Source organism: Desmodus rotundus, chromosome 12 (genome assembly GCF_022682495.2).
Source record: "Desmodus rotundus isolate HL8 chromosome 12, HLdesRot8A.1, whole genome shotgun sequence".
NCBI lineage: Eukaryota > Metazoa > Chordata > Mammalia > Chiroptera > Phyllostomidae > Desmodus > Desmodus rotundus.
Genome location: NC_071398.1, coordinates 60,108,905 through 60,131,857, shown reverse-complemented (window position 1 = coordinate 60,131,857; position 22,953 = coordinate 60,108,905). Strand labels below are relative to the sequence as shown.

At 36.9% G+C, this 22,953-nt stretch overlaps 1 protein-coding gene across 2 annotated transcripts in view; it reads right to left on the bottom strand.

Moving 5' to 3' along the window:
- Nucleotides 1-6,162: 6,162 nt before the first annotated feature.
- The window catches only part of STXBP3 (syntaxin binding protein 3), a 35,676-nt gene continuing 18,885 nt past the window's right edge, over nucleotides 6,163-22,953 (bottom strand). For both annotated transcript variants that reach the window (XM_024570342.3, XM_024570343.4), the window contains exons 9-19: nucleotides 21,295-21,419; nucleotides 17,889-17,984; nucleotides 17,701-17,758; nucleotides 14,728-14,793; nucleotides 13,187-13,267; nucleotides 12,155-12,293; nucleotides 11,762-11,868; nucleotides 11,181-11,273; nucleotides 9,447-9,532; nucleotides 7,667-7,815; nucleotides 6,163-6,892 (exon numbers count right to left, since the gene is read on the bottom strand). In XM_024570342.3, the coding sequence (XP_024426110.1) occupies nucleotides 6,798-6,892; nucleotides 7,667-7,815; nucleotides 9,447-9,532; nucleotides 11,181-11,273; nucleotides 11,762-11,868; nucleotides 12,155-12,293; nucleotides 13,187-13,267; nucleotides 14,728-14,793; nucleotides 17,701-17,758; nucleotides 17,889-17,984; nucleotides 21,295-21,419 (1,095 nt within the window). In that variant the 3' untranslated portion in view covers nucleotides 6,163-6,797. The remainder of the gene's footprint in view (nucleotides 6,893-7,666; nucleotides 7,816-9,446; nucleotides 9,533-11,180; nucleotides 11,274-11,761; nucleotides 11,869-12,154; nucleotides 12,294-13,186; nucleotides 13,268-14,727; nucleotides 14,794-17,700; nucleotides 17,759-17,888; nucleotides 17,985-21,294; nucleotides 21,420-22,953) is intronic.

The following is a 22,953-nucleotide window of genomic DNA, read 5'->3' as shown; positions in this document are numbered from 1 at the left end:
AGGGACCTCTGATTCTTAAAGTCAAATCAACAAGTATTTAAAATAAATGTTATGTCTAACTCAGAATAAAAGAAGTCAGAACAATAAAATATACTTCTACCTATTAGTATGGCAAAAGTAAGTCTGGAAAACCCCATGTTAGTGAGAGGATGGGGAGACAGTTATTCTCACACACTGCTGGTGGAAGTGTAAGTTGATACACACTCTTACCAAATTCTGCAAGCTCTACCCGCACACCCCTCGAGCTGCAATTTCTCCCCTGGCAGTGGACTTCACAGGTGACTCACACAGCAGGCCTCAGCATGAGAAGGAGGCCAGTCACACAGCCCTGGGGGACCAGACCCAGCTGGAGCTAATCTAAACACCCTCTGGGACCATTCCTAAACAGAGACAGTCTCACAAAATCGATACTCTGCAGACACTAAAAAGAATGAGGCAGATTAATCTGGAAGACAGTGAAGAAAAGCAAGATGCCTAATATATTCCTGTGACCTTTTGTGTACTTTTCTCAAAGGGCATATCTACTTTCTGGAAAGTACACAAAATATGCAGTGCACCTCTAGGAAGCAGAACTGGGAGTTTTGTGGGGAAGTGGAGGATCTTTTTTAAAAAAGATTGATTTTTAGAGAAAGGGGAAGGGAGGGAGAAAGAGAGGGAAACATCAATGTGTGGTTGACTCTCATGCACCCCCTACTGGGGACCTGGCCTGCAACCCAAGCATGTGCCCTGCCTGGGAATCGAACCAGCAACCCTTGAGTTTGCAGGCCAACAATCAACCCCTGAGCCACCCCAGCCAGGGCGGGAAGCAGAGAATCTTTACATTCACTTTCTGTACTATATGAAGTTCTTACAAAATGTTTATAAATTATTTGATTAAAGATCTCTTGAAGTCAGAATATGCAAAAATGATAGTCTTAGCTCTAAGTTCATGACATTTGGGGCAAAAGTGAAGATGACTGGTTACAACTGTCTCATGGATTCAGTAACTTTGTAAATTTCATGTAGAACATCAGATTAAGGTGAGGGTTTGTGTCTTGAAGACAGATTTATACCTCCTTAATGACAGAGCAGCAAATTATTGGTTCTTTCCCTCTTTCCTGAGGCCTCTATTCACTCCAAACATTCAATAAATGGTTTCTACCCCCAGAGCTTTGCTCGGAGGAAAGAAGAGTTGACTCCTTCCCACTTGCAGGATTTTTGTGGTGACCATGGCAGCTGCTATTTGTCTAGCTGGCTGGAGAATGGGTTATTTTTAACGCTGGGGCTCAGAAATTGGTTTCGGGTGCCTTGAAGAGATGGAGCAGAGGCCAAACTGAAGACTCCTCCAACTCTGTGGCTAAATGTACTTTAAGCTGTGGCACTACTGGGGAGAGAGTGAAGATCAATGGTGGTATTTTAAGAGAAAAAAGGCTTAAACTGTGTATGTGCCAAGAGGCTTCTAGATTCATCACACACCTAACTTTAATCGCAACTCGATAGCCTGTTCTGTTTGCCAAGCTTCACCACCCTGTCTCCAGGTTCCCAATCACACAGTTCTCTGGCTGGAAGTGTTCTTAAACGATTCATTAGTTCTTAACTTTTTGGGGGTTCACTCCTCTCTGATGATCTGGTGAAACCTATGGAGTCTACCTCCTTCAGGCTCCACTCTCCCATGGAAAAGCGATACATGAACACGCACAACTTTGCACCCAATTTCTAGAACACCTGAAACAAATCTATGGAATACGGGTTAGAAAGGACTACTGTAAATTAATGCTCCTATCCCCTCAAATTAGCCATTAGAGAAACTTACTACTGCAATCACTTTTTATTTAAGTACAACCCATCTCTGCTTTATTAAACTGTATTCTACATGTAACTTTGCATTTCCTTGATGATGGAGGATCATTATGAACAACCACTGCAACATGACTAATCTAAGGAACAAGTAGGGCAACATCCTTAAGGCATGCTAGGTAGGCTCTGAATTAAAAAGATAATTTTATATTTACTGATTTTGTAGCCTTGGCTGTCTCCTCCCTCGTGTACCTTCTTTGCGTCAACGCTGATAGGCCTCTCTTCTAATTCTGCTGCAGTGATAAACCAGAAAAACAAGCTTGTTATGCAGAAGTGACTGTATCTCATGCAATGCTGAGTCATAGGGCTCAGGATGGCTGAGGACAGTGGTGTTGTGAAGACGCTTGGCAGCTCCCACAGCACAGGGGCCTCTGTGCTCACAGCAGGATGGGGGCACTATTTGCAGAATGCTTTCCCTCTCTGTTTCCACAGTGAACCCTGACTGACACAGTATTTAACAGGGATCCAGCTTTATTCCTTTCTGGGCAGCCAGACAGCACACCAGATTTTACTGGGAGTAAAAGGAGAAGGTTCTAGCCGTCTACTTTAGTTAACTGTCAGAGCATACAAAGGAAAACCCTTTTATCATTCACTTCTATTATAATCATATCGTTAATGAATTATTTAAAATAGACCTAATTCATACTAAATATGAATATATATTTGTGTATATTTAATACCCAAATGTTTGGTACAAATTTTATTGTGGAGGAAGACATTTCTTGCTCCTTTGATTTTTAAGAGAAATCTTCCTGCCCCCTGATGGGATTCCAAAGGTACCAGACCCCCCACCATGGCTGAGTTACACACACCTCACATCTTACAACATTAACCACCCTGATCTGGGCTCTTGGGGCTTGAATCGAACACTTTTGTGTGTTGTGAACTGCTGACATTTTTCTTCTCTGACTTTTGTGCATGCGGCTGAGCAGTGTGAACTCACCACACCTGGCAGACCAAGCACGCTTCAACAGGAAGCGGCACTGTGCTTCACGGACAGTGCACACGTGGTTCCAGTTAGCTGCAACAACAGAGTTTTTCCCAGGGTCCTGACAGCAGCATCTGTAAATGCTATTCTGGGGAGGGGCGGTCAGCTTATAGTAAGGAATTTCTGTGAGATGCTTTCTTATGTCTTCAGTAAGAGATTTAGAAAACAAAGGGTCTCTAATTCCAAGCCTAAAATACACAATACAGATGTAGGCCTCAAAGGATCTCAGGTCAGTTGCGAAAGGGCAAAGTGATCACTGAGATGTTAAGTGACTGACTCGATGTTTGCTGTCATCACACCGCAGTTCCACTCGTCATAGGGCACTCGATTAGTCTAAATCTCTGTCCCACATATATCCTAACCCTGGATACATAGTTACCAAGGGATATAAGATAAAATGCCGACACCAAAAACTAACCCTCTCGCACTGGCAATGTAATGTTCTCATGCTCGACATGCAGAGTGAGCTGCTTGTTAACATCTAGCCTTCCACCCCCCACACACATCCAGGTTACATTACATAACCCTTTGTTCCTTAGTTTCCTCAGCTTTAAAGTAGAGATGATAACAGTACCTTTCCTCATAGAATTAAGTGAAAAGATTAAATGAGGTAATACAAGCACGTAAAAATGCTGCCTGGCACATATAGAACACAAAGAAAACATTTGTATATTATTATTTTACTATTATTACTTAGTAAAATAGCAAGTTATGAAACTTATACATCAAAACCAAAAACTTTTCTATTAAAAAATGTTTGAAAATAATAATAGAAAAAAGGCCCAATTCAAATGGAACCATGAATGATAAGATATTATAGCAATATGTAGTACCTATATTGAAGAAAATTATTCTGAAAGTCATAAAGATTTAAATGAAAAGACACTCCATATTCCTGAATATCAAGTTTCAATAGATTCCCTAAATTAACCTATCAATTTACTGCAAACCTAATGAAAACACCAAGGTAACTTTTGGTATTAACAAAATGACACTAAAGTTCATTTAGAAAAATGTAATAGCCAGAAAATTTCTGAAAAATAACAGTAATTTAACTGTGGGTGGAGTAGAGATTACATCCATCATATATTAAAACATAAGATGAATTTAAATAAGACAGGGGAAAAGAAATATAGACTAAAATCAATGAAACAGAATCCAGAATAGACCAAAATACAAATAAAAATTTAGTCTATGGTAAAGGTGGTGTTTCAGATTAGCTGGGGAAAGAGAGGATACCCAGTAAAATCTGGTGTGCTATCTGGCTGCCCAGAAAGAAATAAAGCTGGATCCCTGTTAAATACTGTGTCAGTCAGGGTTCACTGTGGAAATAGAAATTTTTCCAGATATTTTAAGCAGCAAGGGATTTCACACAGAAAATTAGGTCCTCAAAAATCATGGAAAAAAGCTGTAGGGACAGAAACTCAGGTCACTACGCTTTCAGACTTAAGGTGGTTTCATCACCTGTGATCCAGGGAACAGGAAGATAGTGCTGCCACACTGCCTCATAACCATGCAGCAGGTGATGGACATTATAGCACAGAGTCTGGTCGCTACAAACAGCTCCTGTCCACTGGCACAGCCAGGGTGCACGGCCTCGGCCTCTCGCCTTCCAGACCTTGACCAAGTGCAAGTCACTGGTGGAATCTAATCTGTTCAGAACCCTACTTACCTTTGAGTCTGCAAAACTTCGTTGTTAGCCTTTCATCCCCTGTGGCATGGGATGGAGAGGCATGGGACATAGTGCTGAGTGCTAAGAGACACTATCTAGCATATATTCTCACACTAAAACCAATTCCAGATGGATGAGTTACCTGTAAAAAATAAAATAAATGTATCAAAATGTTCTACAAGAAACAATGGGTGACTTGATAACCTTGGGTGCAAAAGGCAAGTCTAACGTACAATATAAAATTCAAAATCCACAAAGGAAAAGTGATGGATTTATCTACATGAAAATAAAAAATGGTACATTTATCAGTATTGGAAATACTATGACCAGCTATGTCACTGCTAGAAATTTGTATTATAGACATATTTGTGGAAATTTGCAAAGTATGTACCCCAACAACGCATTATTTGTAAGGGCAAAACTCTTAAGACAAGTAACAAATAAAATTATGTTCCAGCCTTGGCTGGTGTGGCTCAGTTGTTTAGAGCATCATCCCATAGACCAAAAGGAAGCAGGTTCGATTCCTGGTCAGGGCACACATCCAGGTTGCGGGTTTGAATCCCAGTGGGATGCGTACCAGAAGGCAACTCACATCAATGTTTCTCTCCTTCTCTCTCTAAAAGCAATGAAAAAAATGTCCTCAGGTAAGGATTAAAAAAACATTATGGCCCATCATATGACAGAACACTATGAGGCCAGATAAAAGGGCAGATTTAAAATAAAGATGTTCCCTTTGTGTAACACGTACTTCACATGTGTTCACACACATTTTGTTTGTGTAATATGTGCAGACATATCCTTACACAGTCACGAGCCGCATAATGATGTTTTGGTCAACAACGAGCTGCACAAATGACAGTGCTCCCATGAGATTATACTGGACCTGATAAACTGCCATCGCCTAGGACATCACAGCCACTGTGTCACAGCGCAGCACACGGCTCGTTTGTGGTGCTGCCACTTGTATAAAAGTACAGCACCTATAAATATGTACAGTACATAATACTTGATAATAACTGTTGTTTATGTATTTACTATATTTTGTTAAATTTTTTTAATTGATTTTTTAAAGAGAGGGAGCAACATTAATTTATTGCTATTGCTCCTTTATGCATTCACTGCTTGCTTTCTGTATGTGCCCTGACTGGAGATCAAATCTGCAGCCTTGGCGTACTGGGATGATGCTCTAACCAATTGAGCTACCTGGCCAGGGCTGTAGTTTTAGAGTGTACTCTTGCTACTTAGAGCAGCAGCCTCACACATCCCGTGTTTACTGTGTTTCTCAATTGGATCACTTGCTCTTGTGCTTGACTGAATCTCGTGTTGTTTTGTACAGTAAAGGTGCTGCACAGGCTTGCAGCCTGGGAGCAGCAGGCTGTCCCATGCAGCCCTGGTGTGCAGCGGGCAGTACTATCCAGGTGCAAGTGTGATTGATGATGTCTGCACAAGGACAAACTTTCCTAATGACACGTTTCTCAGAATGTACCCCAGTTGTCAAGCGGTATATGATGGTATTACCCAACGTTACACATGTTATTTTTTTTAAAGTCAATGGGTTATCTTGGTGGGAAGATTATGGTGCATTCTTTTTCTTCTTTCCAGCTTCCCAGCTTAGAAGTTTCAAACTTCCCAACTTCCCCTATATAAACCCCCCAAAAACCAAAGATAATTTTTATAACTATGTATTTATTTTCTCTTAGAATGTTCACGATTATTTTTGGTTTTCCAATTTAAACATATATGAATTCAAAGTTATATAAAATTGTGTTCTTTAGAAGTATCTAGCAAGATAGTATATACTGTGAAATCATTCTAATTTTATGACTGAATTATTTTACACATAAAAGAAATTATCAATTTCAGTTGGGAAAAAGTGCACTTATAGAAAAATTCTATCATACATACACATTTACAGTTTTTAATTTTATAACCTCCTCATTTAAAATCATTCTTCTTCCAAATACTGTATTTCAGCATAAAACAGATAAGTAATAAGTAATTAGTATGTACACAGGTGGCTGTGAACAATTACCTACAACTCTTATATTTTGTTCCAAAGGTGAAAAAATTTCCTTTTAAAAGCATTTTAATAGTTCTTATCATCCGCAAAGTATCAACAATACTTAAATTATTAAAAGTGGCAAATCCAGTTACATGTAATCAGAAGCAGTCCTTTAGGAAATATATTTGAAACGTTACTATTCTATAAAATATTTACACTGTTTAAATTGCATAATAGTAGCACTGTCCTGATCTAGTTTAGTTGAAAGTATTAATAAGAACAGTCACTCCCCCCAAATACTATTCATCCTTAATAATGGAGATTTTATCCTTGGATTTACTCAGCATCTTTATGTCATCCAACAGCTTTTTGGGTGTTAAAATATGCGTAGAACCTGGTAAGGAAAAAGATAAATTTTCAGAGGCCAGCAGTTAAGTTGATTTTCCTTGGCTAACTGTATTGTCCTGTCCTTGTAATACTCGAAGTTTAGTAGCTCGGGGCAATTTAATAAAATTCCTATAAGACACTGAAATCTGCCTACACTGCAGTATTTCAATCTTCCTCTTCACTGAGCATGCTCAGTAAACCTTCAGAGACACTGCCCCCTCCTGGTGCTGTGTCTACATTGCACTATGTACTGATACACTGAAAAGCAAAATTGAAGGCTACTCCACCCTCACGACAGTCACTGTTCCATCACAGAAAGCCATTAGGCAGTGCTGAGGACTGAAGCTTGAGTCAGGAGAGCTTACGAATCAGTGACTTTGACTGAAATTCTAAAAACTAAATGCCACATATAGGCCTTGACAACGTCAGGTGCACATTTACAACATAATTCAAAATATTTCTGTAGAAATGTCTCAAAAGTATTTAATAATGATAGCAAGAAAAGTATGGAACATAACATTTTGAAGGACATATTTAATAATATTTAGAGAATGTAATATTTTGAAACTCATTCTCTCAAACACAGGATTTTTTTTTTTAATTATTGAACAATCAACCAGGAAAAACTCCAGGATAGCAGATAAACCACACTATGATTAAAACAAGTTGTTTTGTTTTCAACAGTTTAGTTCTAAATGTAAAATACAAGTTTTAGGGTTTTGTGGGGAGGGGGGGTTTGCACTGAGAGTTTGTTTAAACAAATAGAAAGAACAAGTCTTACCAATAATAACTTCACAGGATTTATGTGCTTGAGAAACTTCATAAGCACAACGCATTTCAGAGTATGTAATTCCTCCGATCACAAAAACAATCAGCTTTGACCCATTTTTTCGGTCTTCTAAATAATTAGCTCTGGGTTTCTGGCGAGCACTTAAAAAATAAAAAATCATAAACATATTACAAAACCTTCCAAAGCCTTACTGTTTATAGACTTTTCAAACAGCCTAACTCAAGCAAACTCAAAGCTGGCACTGTTACACTGATTTTAAGGAAATAATTATGAAAGGACTGGGCAGCAAGAATTAGGACAACTCACTTCAAGTTTAATTTTGATCTGGGAGTTTGGACAAATCACTCATAATATAGCTCAGCATCTTTACCTATAAAATAGAGCTAATACCATCTCTTACCTATTGTACATGAAGAATAATATACCTGGAAAATCTATCACTTCTTGAAGTTAAACAAATGCAGGAAGTAACACTGAAAAAATAGGCTTTTAAAGATATGGCAAGGGAGCGGGGGATGTTGCAGGTAATAATTTCGAGCTGATGTGGTGCTGGCATGTCCCCTGCTGGGACTCGGCAGAGTATGACTGTAGGAGATATTGAAGGCACTTCTGCACTCCCATGCTCACTGCAGCATTATTCATAATAGCCAAGATATGAAAATAACCTAAATGTCCGTGGATGGACAAATGGATAAAGAAAATGTGGTGTGGCCCTGGTCAGTGTGGCTCAATTGGTTAGAGCATCGTCCTGTAAACTGAAAGGCTGCCGGTTCTGTCTGTGGTCAGGGTACAGAGGAGAGGCAACCAACTGATGTTTTTCTCCCACATCAATGTTTCTCTTCCTCTCTCCAGTGGTTGAAGAGAGGGGGAAATGAGGTGATGTTGGTCAAAGGGCACAAAGTTTCAGTTATGCAAGAAGAATGTTCGAGAGATCTAATGTACAGCATGGTAACTACAGTTAACAAAACTGTATTGCACCCTGGCTGGTGTGATTGAGCGCAGACTGTGAACCAAAGGGTCGCCGGTTCGATTCCCAGTCAGTGCACATGCCTGGGTTGCGGGGCAGGTCCCCAGCAGGGGGTGAGCGAGAGGCAACTACACATTGATGTTTCTCTCCCTCTCTTTCTTCCTCCCTTCCCCTCTCTAAAATAAATAAATAAAATGTTTTAAAAAATTGTATACTTGAAATTCACTAAGAGGGTAGATCTTAAGTCTTCTCAGCACATACACACACACACACACACACACACACACACACAAAATATTGGGTTAGCCAAAAAGTTTGTTTTTTTCCATAAGATGCCTCTAGTAGTGCTTAGTTGTCTTTAACTTAACAATTTTGACAGCTGTCAGTCACATCAGCATGGATTAAAAAAAACCAAAATTGGTAAATTTTTGTGTAGCCATTTTAATATTGAAGATGGAAGAAAATATGCAACATTTTCAGCATATTATGCTTTATTTCAAGAAAGATAAAAACACAACTGAAATGCAAAAAAGGATTTGTGCAGTGTATGGAGAAGGTGCTGTGACTGTTCGAACAAAAGTGGTTCGTGAAGCTTCATGCAAGAGATTTCTTGCTGGACATTTTCACATTGCTTACCTGGACTTGTTTATAATGGGTTGTAGTTAAAGACAAAGTACCTTGCAAGTTTTTGATATGCTTCAAGCAGAGTTGCCATTACAAAGAATACCTGTGTACCATTTCAATTATCAGTCTGCAAAATCATACCGAAAACGTTACTCACTGCCTTTGATTTACAGGCTTTACCTTACAGCTCCTGAGCCATTCCATACTGCTGGACACTGGGAACAATATGGCCATTCCTTTGAATCTAATCTATTATCAATGGCATCCTAGGGCAGAAAAGAGTTATTCACACTATCAAGAAAATGTAAATTCCAAGACATTTTTATTTACTTATTTGTTTTGCATAAATCTCAAAATTTGTATTTCAATTAAGGAACATAAGGATATGTGAATATTTAATAAAATAAGGTTAGCCCCTTCTTTGAACCTCACAAATCTTACTTGCTTCAAAAATTAACACAGTCACTCACTCACTTTTTAAACCAGTACTTGGGCAATGCCTGCATTTCTTTTTTGGGAAGGTCCCCACATTAGTGTGAGGATTCCAGGCATCCCATCGGGACCTTTGTGCTGTGAGTGATAGGTATTTCTAACTACTGCCCTACTCCTGATGCTCCTCTCAGGCTGCCAGGAGCCCAGGTCTTGCCGTTCAGAGCAGCGGCTCTGCAACAGGAGGTGCACGCTGGCCCAGGGGCACACAAGACCACCCAAAGGACTGAGGAAAATTTTAGGGTTAGATTTTATAAATATACTTATGAATATGGATATACTGGATATGCATAGATTGTTTTATTAGTACAGTAATATATACTTTATAAATAAATAGTCATGCTATAGGCTCATGTTCATATTTTTATAGTTAAGTGAGCCTGATCAAAAGAGGTTGGGGAGCACTGCTTTACAGTGTGGTTGTACAAATGGTATTAATGAATGGCTGCAAGGAGCTCAGCAGTCTAAGAATATTTCAATAAGATTACAGGAAGTGAAGAAACCACAGTTCAGGAGAAATCCTGAAGGTCTTAGATTGCAACTCAGCCAAAAGTGGATTTTTTGAGTTTGACATGCAAATCTTTGTTAAAGGGTTTGAGAAAGTCAGTTCTTATTTTAAAAATACAAGCCAAAAAAAAAAAAAAAACCCAAACAAAACTAGTTAGTTCTATATCTTTGTTATAAGGGAAAAAAAATCTTATGGTATGGAAAATAAAGTCTCAATTCTTTAAACTTTTCATCTACAATTAAGTATGTGTGAATGACATAAAATTAGCCAACCAAAACAGAAAAATCATAGTAATAAATTGTACCCAAATAAATCCCAGGAAAGTAGAAACTGCAGTTTAAGTCAAAGGAAATTTGAAATAAATGGAACCATATAATTATGACAAGAATCAATGTCATGATTTGACCAAGTTCATAATAAATTTTTATTAATTTATTTTCTAATTTCCCATATCTGAATATTTCCTAAAAGCAAACAATTCTAATAGCACAAACCATCTGTTGGATATAATGGCAAACAATAGGTTTACATTTTAATCACTAATATTGGAGTCTAACACTTTCTAATAGTGGTCATATAACAAATATTATTGTTTTGAACTTTCATTCAAAAAAATTATTTGTATCTGTGCTACATATAGTTATTTAAAACAACAGCAGTTTTTCCCCTTAAAACCGTGTGTGCTTATTTTTATTTATTTATTTATTTGGAGGCAGTCAGTGGTGTGTGTTTGTCTTCAAGAATTTTCCCTCCTCCTGTGACCCCGGATACAGCCTTCTTTTGTGAAGCCTCCCAGGAATGCAGAAAATTCCTGCCCTACCTGTAGATACACTCGGACTGACAGATAAACTTACAAACAGTTAAGAAGACTCTACAGATGGGCACTCAGGGTAGAAGTAAAATTTAATGAATTTTACCTCCAAAACATCTTTGATATAAGGTGTCCATCGAGAGAGCTGAAAAGTTTCTTCTGCAGACCGATCCTTTCGCAATGGTTTGCCTTGTGAAGACTAATACAGTTAGAGGAAAAAATTAAAAACTGATAATTTATTTAGTGATATTTTTATTAAGTTTTCTAACAAAGATATTTACTCAAATAATCTGATTAGGTGTGGACACATAACCTCGCAGTATTTTTGTTTTAATGATAAAATTTATAACAGTATCAGAAAATATGTTTACTCGAAAGTGCTATAAAACTTGATGGGAAAGAGTGAGATTCTAAATAGAGTTCTTTCAAAATTTGCTATAAGTGAATCATAAAGAGAAAAGCATAAATAGAAAATTACAACAGAAGCCATAAAATATAAATTTACTATAAAGATGTATTTGTCCAAATTACTCCTACATGGAAAACAAAATTTTAATGTTTTACTTACCAAATCTGTATAGTGGAATTAAGACAACTGTCCCCATGGATTCCCACATAAGAAAACACTTAATGCCATCAGCCACACAGGCACACACACAAGTACATGCAGAATGTGAGCTTTCTTACCGGGGGGACAATGGGAACACCAAGGTAACTCCAGTTACGAATCATGTCACTCTCATTTTCTATCCTGACATTCTGGATCAACCTGTCCAAATTTTCTTCCGTAGTTCCTGAGATGAGTAAAAATATGAGCCATAAAGTTGCTACCATAATCATTTCCAGGTTTTAGGTAGTGCCTATGAATAATGCTTTTTAAATAAAAAGCAAACACTTAAATGATATACCCTTCAGCCTTCTCCCAATTTCATTTTTCCTTTTATTTATTTTAACCAACTTCAGCTACTACCTTGGAATTTTCTAATACTCTCTTATGATCTTCAGTAAACCACTTAATGTAACATGAGCTTTGGGCTGGGGACTCTAATACAGGCATGAGAATAACAAAGTCTCCATTACCATTATTACTGAAGATATAGAGCAGGATTGCCCGTATTTTATCATAATTGTCGTGGCTTTTGTTGAGGAGAACTGGAAGTAGCACTCGCATGTAATCTTTCACCTTCTGTCCTTCTGCATCCGTTCCAAGTGCCAGGTCCTTATTGAAAATGACACAGTCAGTGTCTATAACCTGAATTCATTTTCAGCTAAAACATCTACTTATAAAATCTTGCGAAATTGTGATGGAATATTAATGGCATTTCACAGGAACATGTGGGCATCACTTGTAAACTATTGATTGTAGAAAATGTAAAAAGTCAAAAAATAATTCAGAGAAAAAGAAAACCATCACTATAAAACCTATGTGAACAGGGCAGCCATGACCACAGGTGGCTATTGCACACCTGAAATGTGGCTCGTCTGACTTAAGATGTGCCACACCAGACTCTAAAGGCTTGGTATGAGAAAAAGAATGTAAAATATTTCACTAATAAGTTTTTTATATTGATTACATGTAGAAATGATAATATTTTGGATATACTGATTGGGTCAAGTCAAATATATTATTAAAATTAACTGCACTTGTTTCTTTTTTACCTTCTTAATGTGACCCCTAGAATATTTAAAATTACATGTGGCTTGCATTCTATTTCTATTAGACAGTGCTGACCTAGAAGTCTCGCATTACAGAGGAGCCTCTTAGACAAGTTGTATGTGCCTGTGCAGTGCGCTGCAGGATGCTACGTTCAATGCTGCACCCCTGAGAAAGGCCTGCCAACGGTGCTACCAAAATGATGTGCCAAACGTGCAAATCACTGCATTCAACCAAAAATGCATCATCACAGATTAGGAGGGACTTGCTTACTGTGAGACTGTATAGCTACTTGTTAATACTGGTGGGGAATGATGTATTAAATATAGCCCAGTGATTCCCCTTCTAAGAGCGGTTCTGAGATTCAGGACACACAGTACTGAGCAAAGTTAGGTTTTACTTTAGAAAGTTCACCCATGAAATCTATTATGAACATAGGTATTTCTGACTATACGTACCTGTTCAGTTTTGCAGAGCTTTTCTATATTAGGCCTGAATTTTTTCATACAATCTTCTGCTAAGTTAAGATGGACAACTTGCTGAAAAACAAAAGAAATCAATCATTTAAAGCAGCTGGTGTGCCACAGAATTTTTTAAATAAGCAATACCTTGGGTGGTGGATACACGGTATAATATACAGATGATGTATTCCAGAATTGTACACCTGAACCTATATAATTTTATTAACCAATTTCACCCCGATAAATTCAATTTTTAAAAAAAACTTAAAAAAATGACATAGCATCTCTTTTACAGCTTCTGATTTCTAGCCTTTCTATAGATTTTATAGCTTCTGCTGTTAATAAGACCTCAATAAGTCATGGTGATTACAAAAAGAAAAAATGTAATACCTAACTATTTAGTCAAGGGAACTGACCTCTTTTCCCTTAGATTGTCAAATAAAAAAATGACAACAGCCAAACACAACAACAGCCATCCACTGCAAATGAATCAAAATTGCATCTATGCTTTTGATTAGATCAGCAAAAAATGTAATATACTTTTTGGTGTGCTGCAGAATTTTAGTAATTAGTTTACATGTAAAAAAGTTGAACTTTGCTGATTTAAAGCATTTTAATTTCTTTTTGTGCAACTGATAATATTACACTTTTGAGACTGGCCTGAAGAAAAGTATGAGCTTGGGTGGAAAAGGAGGTATCATGTAAAGCAAGGGAAACAGCCCCCCAAAAGCAAAAAGTAAGAATTAACATGATCAACAGGGACAATCCACAGACAGCATAAAATAAAATGAAAGCAGTGAATTTGTATTGGGTTTCCGGGTAGTGAAAAGTAAGGTGAAAAGCATAGTGAAGTCCTTAAAGTCTAGCAGAGAACTTTTGAATTTATATTATTGGTTATTAATTAGGGTGCAAGATGATAAAAGTATGTAAAGATTATTTGGATAATAACTCGTAAGAATAATTAGAACAGCAAATTAATAGTTTATCTGACCACACAGTTTAACTACTCTTAAATCTACTAAATATAACTATTAATTTAAAGAATCAAGTAGAATAATCACCAGTTGATTCAATGCAGAATCTTCTTTTATTAAAAAAAACCCACTGATTTTAGAGAGAGGAAGGGAGAGAGGAAGGAACATTGATTTGTTGTTGCACTTACTATGCACTCATTGGTTGCTTCTTGTGTGTGCCCTAACTAGGAATCGAACCTGCAACCTTGGCGTATCGACGACACTCTAATCAACTGAGCCACCGGGCCAGAGCCTGTATTTTCTAATGAAGCTGATAGACACTAGACACTCTCTGTATGGATATTCGAGACAACGACATAAAAATGTTTCAGTTGGATATGGATAAAGCTAGATTGTATAGAGAGAACACTACTGGAAAGCTTAGTTATTTGGGATACTTCTCAAAACTAGCATGAGGTTTTACAGGACAGCTAACACCAAGTATGGCATGGCACGCACTGCTGCACCTGACTACAGAACTAGATGGCCTGATAAACATGGCACCTCACGTACACCACCGCTTACCTTGGTAATCTGTTTGCGGAAATGCGGCATCTTTTTCATGAGTTGGGCAAGAGCACTAAGTGATGTCTAGGAAAAAAGTCAAACATTTTAAAAGCAAACTTATGGTTTATTCTATATAACAACTTTAAAGTCCTGTAGTTTTAAATAATCGTCAATTTACTAAATATCTGACAATTTTTTAAAGAAAACATTTAAGAAATTTCCAGTTCCAACCATAATAAAGTGCTGATATCAAAAATTACTCTCCCTCCATAGACAAAAATAAAATTGGACAGAAAAAGTAAGAAAACATCTTTCAGGTAATGAATTAAAAAACAGCTCACAGCTAAGATAACTGAGCAAAGGAAAGCCCAGATAGTGATTCTACACTAAACTTGGCTTTTCCCTAGGACATTTCCAGAACAAAATGAAAGGAAGTAGAGTTCAAGTAGCAAGTCTCTCTGGACAGAGGAAAAAAGATTTGAGTTTGGAGCTCGTAAGGTAGAATTTTGGGGAAAGGGTGCTAGAGAGAAAAGAGCCAGTCATAACCGAACTCAAAGATGTCTAGAGGGATTGCCTTTGGGTCCCTGGCCAAACAAAGACTAAGCTGCATATGTCCAGGGCCTGACTCTTAAAGGTCTAGCGGAGAACAACTGCTGGGTGGCTAAATGCTGGACAGCGACTTCAGAGGGATCTCAGTGCTAAGAGAATACTGGCACTCTCTGATTCCACACAAAGTAGACTCCTAGGTAAAAACCCAGACATTCAGTCCTAGAACTACATCTTCAGAATACGTGTGAGGCTGAAATTCACTCACCGTAAGAAAGCCTGCATGAAGTCCTGACAGAATCAAGATTAATCATCAGCAAGTTAACTGCCTGCCAGAACAGAACTCGATACTCTGTAAAAAGAATACCATCTAGATCCTCTACAATGTATCGTCCATATGTCTAACTTACAATAAAATATTACTATACATGTCACACAGGAAAAAGTGATCAATACTCAAGTGGTAAAATAGTCAATAAAAGTAGATCCAAGATGATCCAGATGTTGGAGTTAGCAGACAAGGACTTCAAAATAACATATTTGTGTTTAAAAAAAAAAAAAAAAAAAAGAGGAAAAGATGAACTAAATGGATGAAAAGGTAGAATTTATTTTTATAAATTCAATGACTACCCTAGAACTAAATGCATCATTTGAAATTTTTAAAAAATTTTTATTGTTATTCAATTACAGTTGTATGCCTTTTCTCCCCATCCCTCCACCCCACCCCAGCTAAATCCACCTCCCTCCTCCACCTCCACCCTCCCCCTTGATTTTGTCCATGTGTCCTTTATAGTAGTTCCTCATTTGAAATTAAAAACATAATGAATGACTGTCATACAGTGATGGTGGGACTACAAAATGGTAGAGCCACTTTCTTTGGAAAACAGTTTGAAAGTTTCTTAGAAAGTTAGACATACATTTACCAGATGACCCAGAAATCCCACTCAATTATTTATCCCAGTGAATGGAAACATCTGTCCATACAAGCCTGAATGTTTATAGGGACTTTATTCATAATTGCCGACAAACTGAAAACACAAAACTTGATGTTCTGCAACTTGTGAGCAGATGAAGTGTGGTACATCCACACGGTGGAGTACTACTCGGCGATAAAAAGTGATGAAACTATTGTTACGTGCAACGTGGATGAATATCAAGTGCACTTTGTGAAAGGAAAAAAGCCATACTGTCTTATTTCATTTAGACGACATTCTGGAAAAGGCAAAACTATAGGGACGGAACATAAATCAGCAGTTGCCAAGTGATCAGAGTAGAGTGAGGGAGGGAAGTTGCCCATAAAGAGGCACCAGGAAACAGGGGGTGTGGGGGAGAATAGGACTGTTCCATATCTCGACTGTAATTACATGGTAGTATGCATTTGTCAAAACTCACAGAATCGTATCCTATAAAGAGAATTTTATAACTCAATTTCTCAATTTTAACTCAATTCAATACATTGAATAGGTTTAACAGCAGACTGGACACAACAGAGAAAGAAACAGGAGACCCAAAAGCAGCCCCGATAAAAAATTCAGTTAAAGCAGAGAGGAAAAAAGGAACAGAAGAATGTAAGGGATATAGAATAGAGTCAAATAAGCTAAAACACAAGCAAGTGGAGTCCCAGGAGGAAAGGAGAGAGAGAAAATGACAAAATCTAGATGTGAGGAAATAATGGACAAGACTTTCCTGATTTATCAAACCCAAGGAGGATTTGTTGTATAATTAATCACACTAACAGAATAAAGGAGAAAAAAGAACCTGAATACATGCTGAGAAAGCATTTGATGAAATCCAACACCCATTCCTGATTTAAAAAATCTGTTGGCAAATTAAGAATAGAAGGGAACTTCTTTAATCTGAAAAATGATGTATCTAAATAACCAGAACTAGCATAACACTCAATGATAAAAGTATCAAGCATATTTCCCCTAAGGTTAGGAATGAAAGAATAATATCCTCTATCACCAGTTCTATTCTACATTATAGAGACAGGCGGTATTAACTACTAACAAAGAGAGTTTAAAAATAAAGATTGAAAAGTATCAGGCTAAATTTTCTTTATTTACAGATTATGTCATTGTGAACCTTCTAGAATGATAGAAATGTTCAATATCTTGATTTAGTTTGTGACTCCAAAGTTATTCAGTATATACTTAAGATCTGTGCACTTCACTTAGGTAAATTATATCTGAACATAAAAAACCTAGCAACAATGCATTGATAAAAGTAGCTAAAGGGCCTTTTAAAAATAAACTTTAACGAAGCAAGAGAGGCAAAATGTTGAGGTTAGGTAATGGGTACATGGGAGTTCATTTTCTCTCCTTTTGTGTACATTAGAAATCACCCCAAAAAAGTTCACTAGATAAAACAAAAATTTTAAACAAGCTTTAGAATTCACCTCCATCATTATTATTTCTTTTTAAGTTAAATAAGACATACTCTTACCTTTCCTTCTGTTGCTTTCTTTGTTGATGAAATTTCCTTCATAAGCTTGGGAATTTCCCTGTTGAATTGGGAGAATTCTTTAAATTTCAAAGGTGTAATGTTTTACAGACATACTTTAAGATTACAAAATGTACTTTCACATAGTGTTCAAAAATATATGGAATAAAAATTAAAATAGGTTCACATACTCTAATACAACCGCAATATGCCGATGTCGAATCCTGACCCAGAGGTCATCTTCCTCCTCAAGGACTGCCTCCTTTTCTTTCCCATCTGTTTTATATCTACAAGTAGACAGAAGTATATAACTTTTAGATTATTTTTAAACCCAAAAAGTGGAAGAAACATTTTTACAAACAATAATTTTAAGACACAGCCCAAGAACAGAAGAGTACATATCCACTATTTTAGGGGGTAATGAGTAAATACCACTCAAAAACCAAGGCATACTGCAATCCTTACATTAAAAATCAAAGTGCTGCCCTGACTGGTGTGGCTTAGTGGGCTCAGTCTTGTCCCACAAAGCAAAGGGTCGTTGGTTTGATTCCAGGTCAGGGCACATGGCTGGGCTGTGAGCCAGGTCCCAATTTGGGGGCATTTAAGAGGCAACTGATAGATGTTTTCCTCCCTCTCTCTCCTCCCTTTCCCTCTTTCTAAAAATACATAAACAAAATCTTTAAAGAAAACTTGAAGTGCTATGCCTACCAAAACATGTTTACTTTCAAATGTTAGATTTAGCTGTCATTATTTTAGAGTTTTAGGTCAGCAAAATGGTATTTATGAAACAAAAACTCAACATTCTACTTTTAAGAACAAGACTGACTACACTACCAATTTGTGTTCTAATTGCTTAAACATGATTTTGATGTACCAATAACTATCAAACATCCATTAAGGGAAGAATAGAAATGTCCCTGCCAATGTAGCCTATTAAAGGCTGAAGACAGTTTGATTCCCAGTCAGGGCACACATGTTTCCGTTCTCCCTCCCTTCCCCTCTCTAAAAAGAAATAAATAAAATCTTTTTTAAAAAGTGTTTTAAAAAAAAAGGACTGAAAATATTTCAGAGCTGGTACAAAATTCACAAACATATATCATTTGTTTGTATATTCTTCTCTAACTCTGTAACAACATCTCTTTTTAAGAATGGGGAAGGATCTGAAATCTATATAATTTTATTAATCAATGTCACTCTAATAAACTCAAATTTAAAAAATAATGGGAAAGGAAATGAGAGAAAAACTGATGTAGCCTTAAAAAACTTTCACAAGTTCTACTGAAGTGAGCAGCAATTCAAGGGGTTCCTGAAATTACTTAAAATGGGCTTCCTGACTGCTTCCCCCCAATTTTTCCCTTTTGTTCTTACACAGATAGCCTCCTTCCATTGGGGAGCTAGGGGAGTGTCAATTTCCTAGGCCAAGATTAGGAAGAATAGCACTGAGCTTTCCCAGCTCTGGACTGTAGACGATAAACGTCAATTTCAGCTGTATGAATACAATCATTTCTTTCCATAGCCCAAAATATAACAGGTCCTACCTATAAAACCACCTACCTATGTGGTCTTTTTTTTCCCCTAAAGATTTTTATTTATTTATTTTTAGAGAGAGGGGAAGTGGGGGAGAGAGAGGAAGACAAACATCTATGTGAGAGAGAAACATCAACTGGTTGCCTCTCATGTGCACTCTGACTGGGGACTGAACCTGCAACCCAGGCCTGTGCCCAGGCAGGCCTTGCCTGTTGGGAAGTGAACCAATGACCTTTTGCTTTGTGGGAGGACACCCAACCAACTGAGCCACACAAGCCAGGGCTACCTATACGGTCTTAATTACAGATACCCAAAGGTAGAATGAGTATGCTTAATTACAAGCAAGGCTGCACCTAAGGATAAAAGCCCTTTTGTAATTTAAAATGCCTCTTTGTACTTACAGAATATCTTTAACCTTTGATTTACAAACAAAAATTACTGTCATAAGCCTCACAATACTAAAAGATGACAATTCCATTTTATGAGCAAAGAGGTCACCAAGATGAAAACTAGATTCTAGGTAGTTAGCATTTCCTGCTTTTAGTCTATTTCCATTAAAAATTCTGAAAGAACACAAACCACAGAGTGTTCGGTGCTTCCTTCTAGTCTTATTGCTGGACTTCTTTGATTCATACAAAAGGAAGTATTGATGGCTTAAAAAAATAATCTTACTCCTAAAAAATTCAACATTGTTTTGCTTGCTAGAAAATCTAAGACAAATATTTTATATACTAGGTTAGAAATATCTGAAATTTATGTATATATGCTGAAACCAAATCCTTTAGTGTCCATCAGTTTAATTCTTTTGTAAATTTCTTGAGCAATGCAGGATTAGAGACCTAAAGGATAGAGAGGTGATAATAATAATCCCTTTACCTGGCTGGTGTGGCCCAGCAGATTGAGCACAAGCCTGAGAACCAGAGGGTCCCCAGTTTGATTCCCAGTCAGGGCACATGCCTGAGTTGTGGGCCACGTCCCCAGTGGGGGGCAGCCACACATTGATGTTTCTCTCCTTTCTCTCTCCCTTCCCCTCTTTCTAAAACTAAGTAAATTAAATTTTTAAAAAATTAAAAAAAAAAGTAATCCCTTTAGAAAATTCTTAATAAACTGCTTGAGGCTAACTGTATATTAGAAAAATAGCTATGTGATTTCTCTGTCATCTAACATTAATTCCAATAACTGAGAAAAACTCAGAAGCCAAGCAAATAAAAATACAAGAGAAAACACAAAGTTAGTTAAGGAATATTTGGTTTAAGAAAAAATATTAATTATTTTAATTATCACAAGCGTTTGTATCTTTTTAATCTATTAAAATTACTAAATTAAGTGTAAAATTTCAGAAAACTAATTTTCATTTTTTCTCTAAGGTGAAGCAGTAAATCTTAGCAGAAAAATACCAATTTGGATTTAGAGATTGTAACAAGTAACATGTAATATGTATATATGCACATGCATACATACTCATAAATGATAGATATAGTAAAATAGTTCCTTGATAGAAATGGTATTTCATTTCTCATTTAGCTTTCTATTTGACATTACTTTTAAAGTAAATATGCTTATTATAACAGAGTTAAGTAAATAATAGGTACCAACCGGTAAAACTGTGCCTATCTCAATAGCCATCCTATGTAATCTTCTAATTTTCTTAAATACATTACACTGACAAGACACACACACAGATACTTGTGGGTGTGTGATTCAGAATAGGTACAGCCTAACCAGTTTGAATATGGTTTCCACCTCAACAAACAGAGTAATGGGCCTGGTATTTACTCTTAACATTAAGTGTAAAGTCCAAATTCCACCTGCTTACATGTAGCTTTGTTGTAGACATAGTTAAGAAAGCAAATACACCAAAAAGCCCTCAAAGCAGTCAAATTACTCATTAACGACAAGGTGAAGATGTTTTTAATAGATTATGATTATAGGAGAAACAGAAGAATAAAGCCTCGGGGGGGAAAAAATGTTACAGAGGCTTCAGATTTCTGGTGCCTGCAAGAACCATTAACTGCTCTCATCTTATGCTGCCTGCGTATGCCCTGTATGTGCTCTTCAAGTTATACTTGCTTGTATGTGTCATTCTCAATCGGCAGGAGATCATATGCCATTGCTTGAAAGGTCAGTTCATGCAGGACAGTGGACACAGGATCAAAGCCACGGTCAATTATTATGAGCTGGGAATGAGTTTTACCCTGGAATAACAAGACAAAATTACCTTAAGAACTTCCACTTGTTTGTGTGGACACGTTTCTGTTATCTTAGAAAACAAAAGCAGACTTTCCTAAGTTCTGTCACATTAAAATGGAAAAAGCTGAGTTAATCAATGAGGGAGGAAAACCAAGACTACAAAACCAAAAGCTCTCATAATTAGATTGAGGATATGCTCAGTAAGGGTGTGAAAATTCCTTTTAAAAAAGTAACATTTGGCTTGCATTAAATCTATTTTATTAGGATTCAGCCCCATAAACACTAAAACTGACAAATTATAAAAAGTAGCTTTTTCTTGAGCTCTTTGTGCTATACATTGCTAAGCAAGAAATACACATATTAGTTAATTCTACGGCAACCCTATAAGACAGGTGGTTCTTACCTCCATTTGACAATAAGGGCATTAAAGCTTAAAAGTAACTTGCCCAAATCACATAGTTAGTAAGTGGCAGAATGGAGATTCAAACCCTGGTCAGATTCACTCCTCAGACTGTGCTCTTAATCATCATGCTATTTAAAACTAGACTACAAAACCCTGACAGGGTAATAAATCTTATTAACAGCCTTATTTTCATTAATTTACAAATGGCACTAATCATTAAATAGTAAATAATAATGCTGGGAAAAATAATTGTTAATATCACTATCTTTCATACTTCATTTTTAAAAGTAATAAATTCTTTAGATTATTATTCAAAGCAGTAAGAGGTACCTACAACTCATTAGACCAACATTCCCTATTTATTTACATACAGCAGATACATGACATAGGACAGATCTTTTAAAATTTTTGATTAACCATCCACTCATTTAAATGGTTAAGAGAATGACCCCCAGGGAACCAAATCTGGGATTGAGCCTGGCCTTGACCACTTTCTTGCTGTATGGCTTTGGGTAAACTGCTCAACTTGTTAATATCTGAGTATTCTCATTTGTAAAACAAAATATAACAAGAACCTCTGCTTATAAGATCATTGCAAAGATTAAATGTAATAATACCATGAAACAGCACAGCCTAGCACTTCGTAAACCCTCCATACATGTAAGTTATCAGTCGTCAGAATATAAAAAGGAGAAAGAACGGCTCTATCAGGGCTTGGGGTTAGGAGAGGATGTGGGAGGAAGCATCACTTGACCTGAAGTCAGGAAAGGCTCGGATAATGAAGGTGACACTTTGTCAGGTCCATGCACGAAGGAAAAAAGTATCAATCATTTGAAAAAATGTAATTTTCCAGGCAGGAAGAATGGAAAGGGTACATTATATTATTTATTTTTGTGGATTTTGCCTTTTTTCACTGAAATCATCAGAAACTAAAGGATATTCACTATGTACTGATCGTGTATCTCTTCCCTCATTCAATAAACACTTATTGAATACTTACTATGCTATGTGTACTGAGCCACTGTCTTCATAGCTACAACCAACAACAGCTTTCACTAGACCTCCAAAGCAAAAACTAGTCTAAACTAACATATCTAAGCTTATACCCTCCATTCTAGCCAAGGTGTTTGATTGTG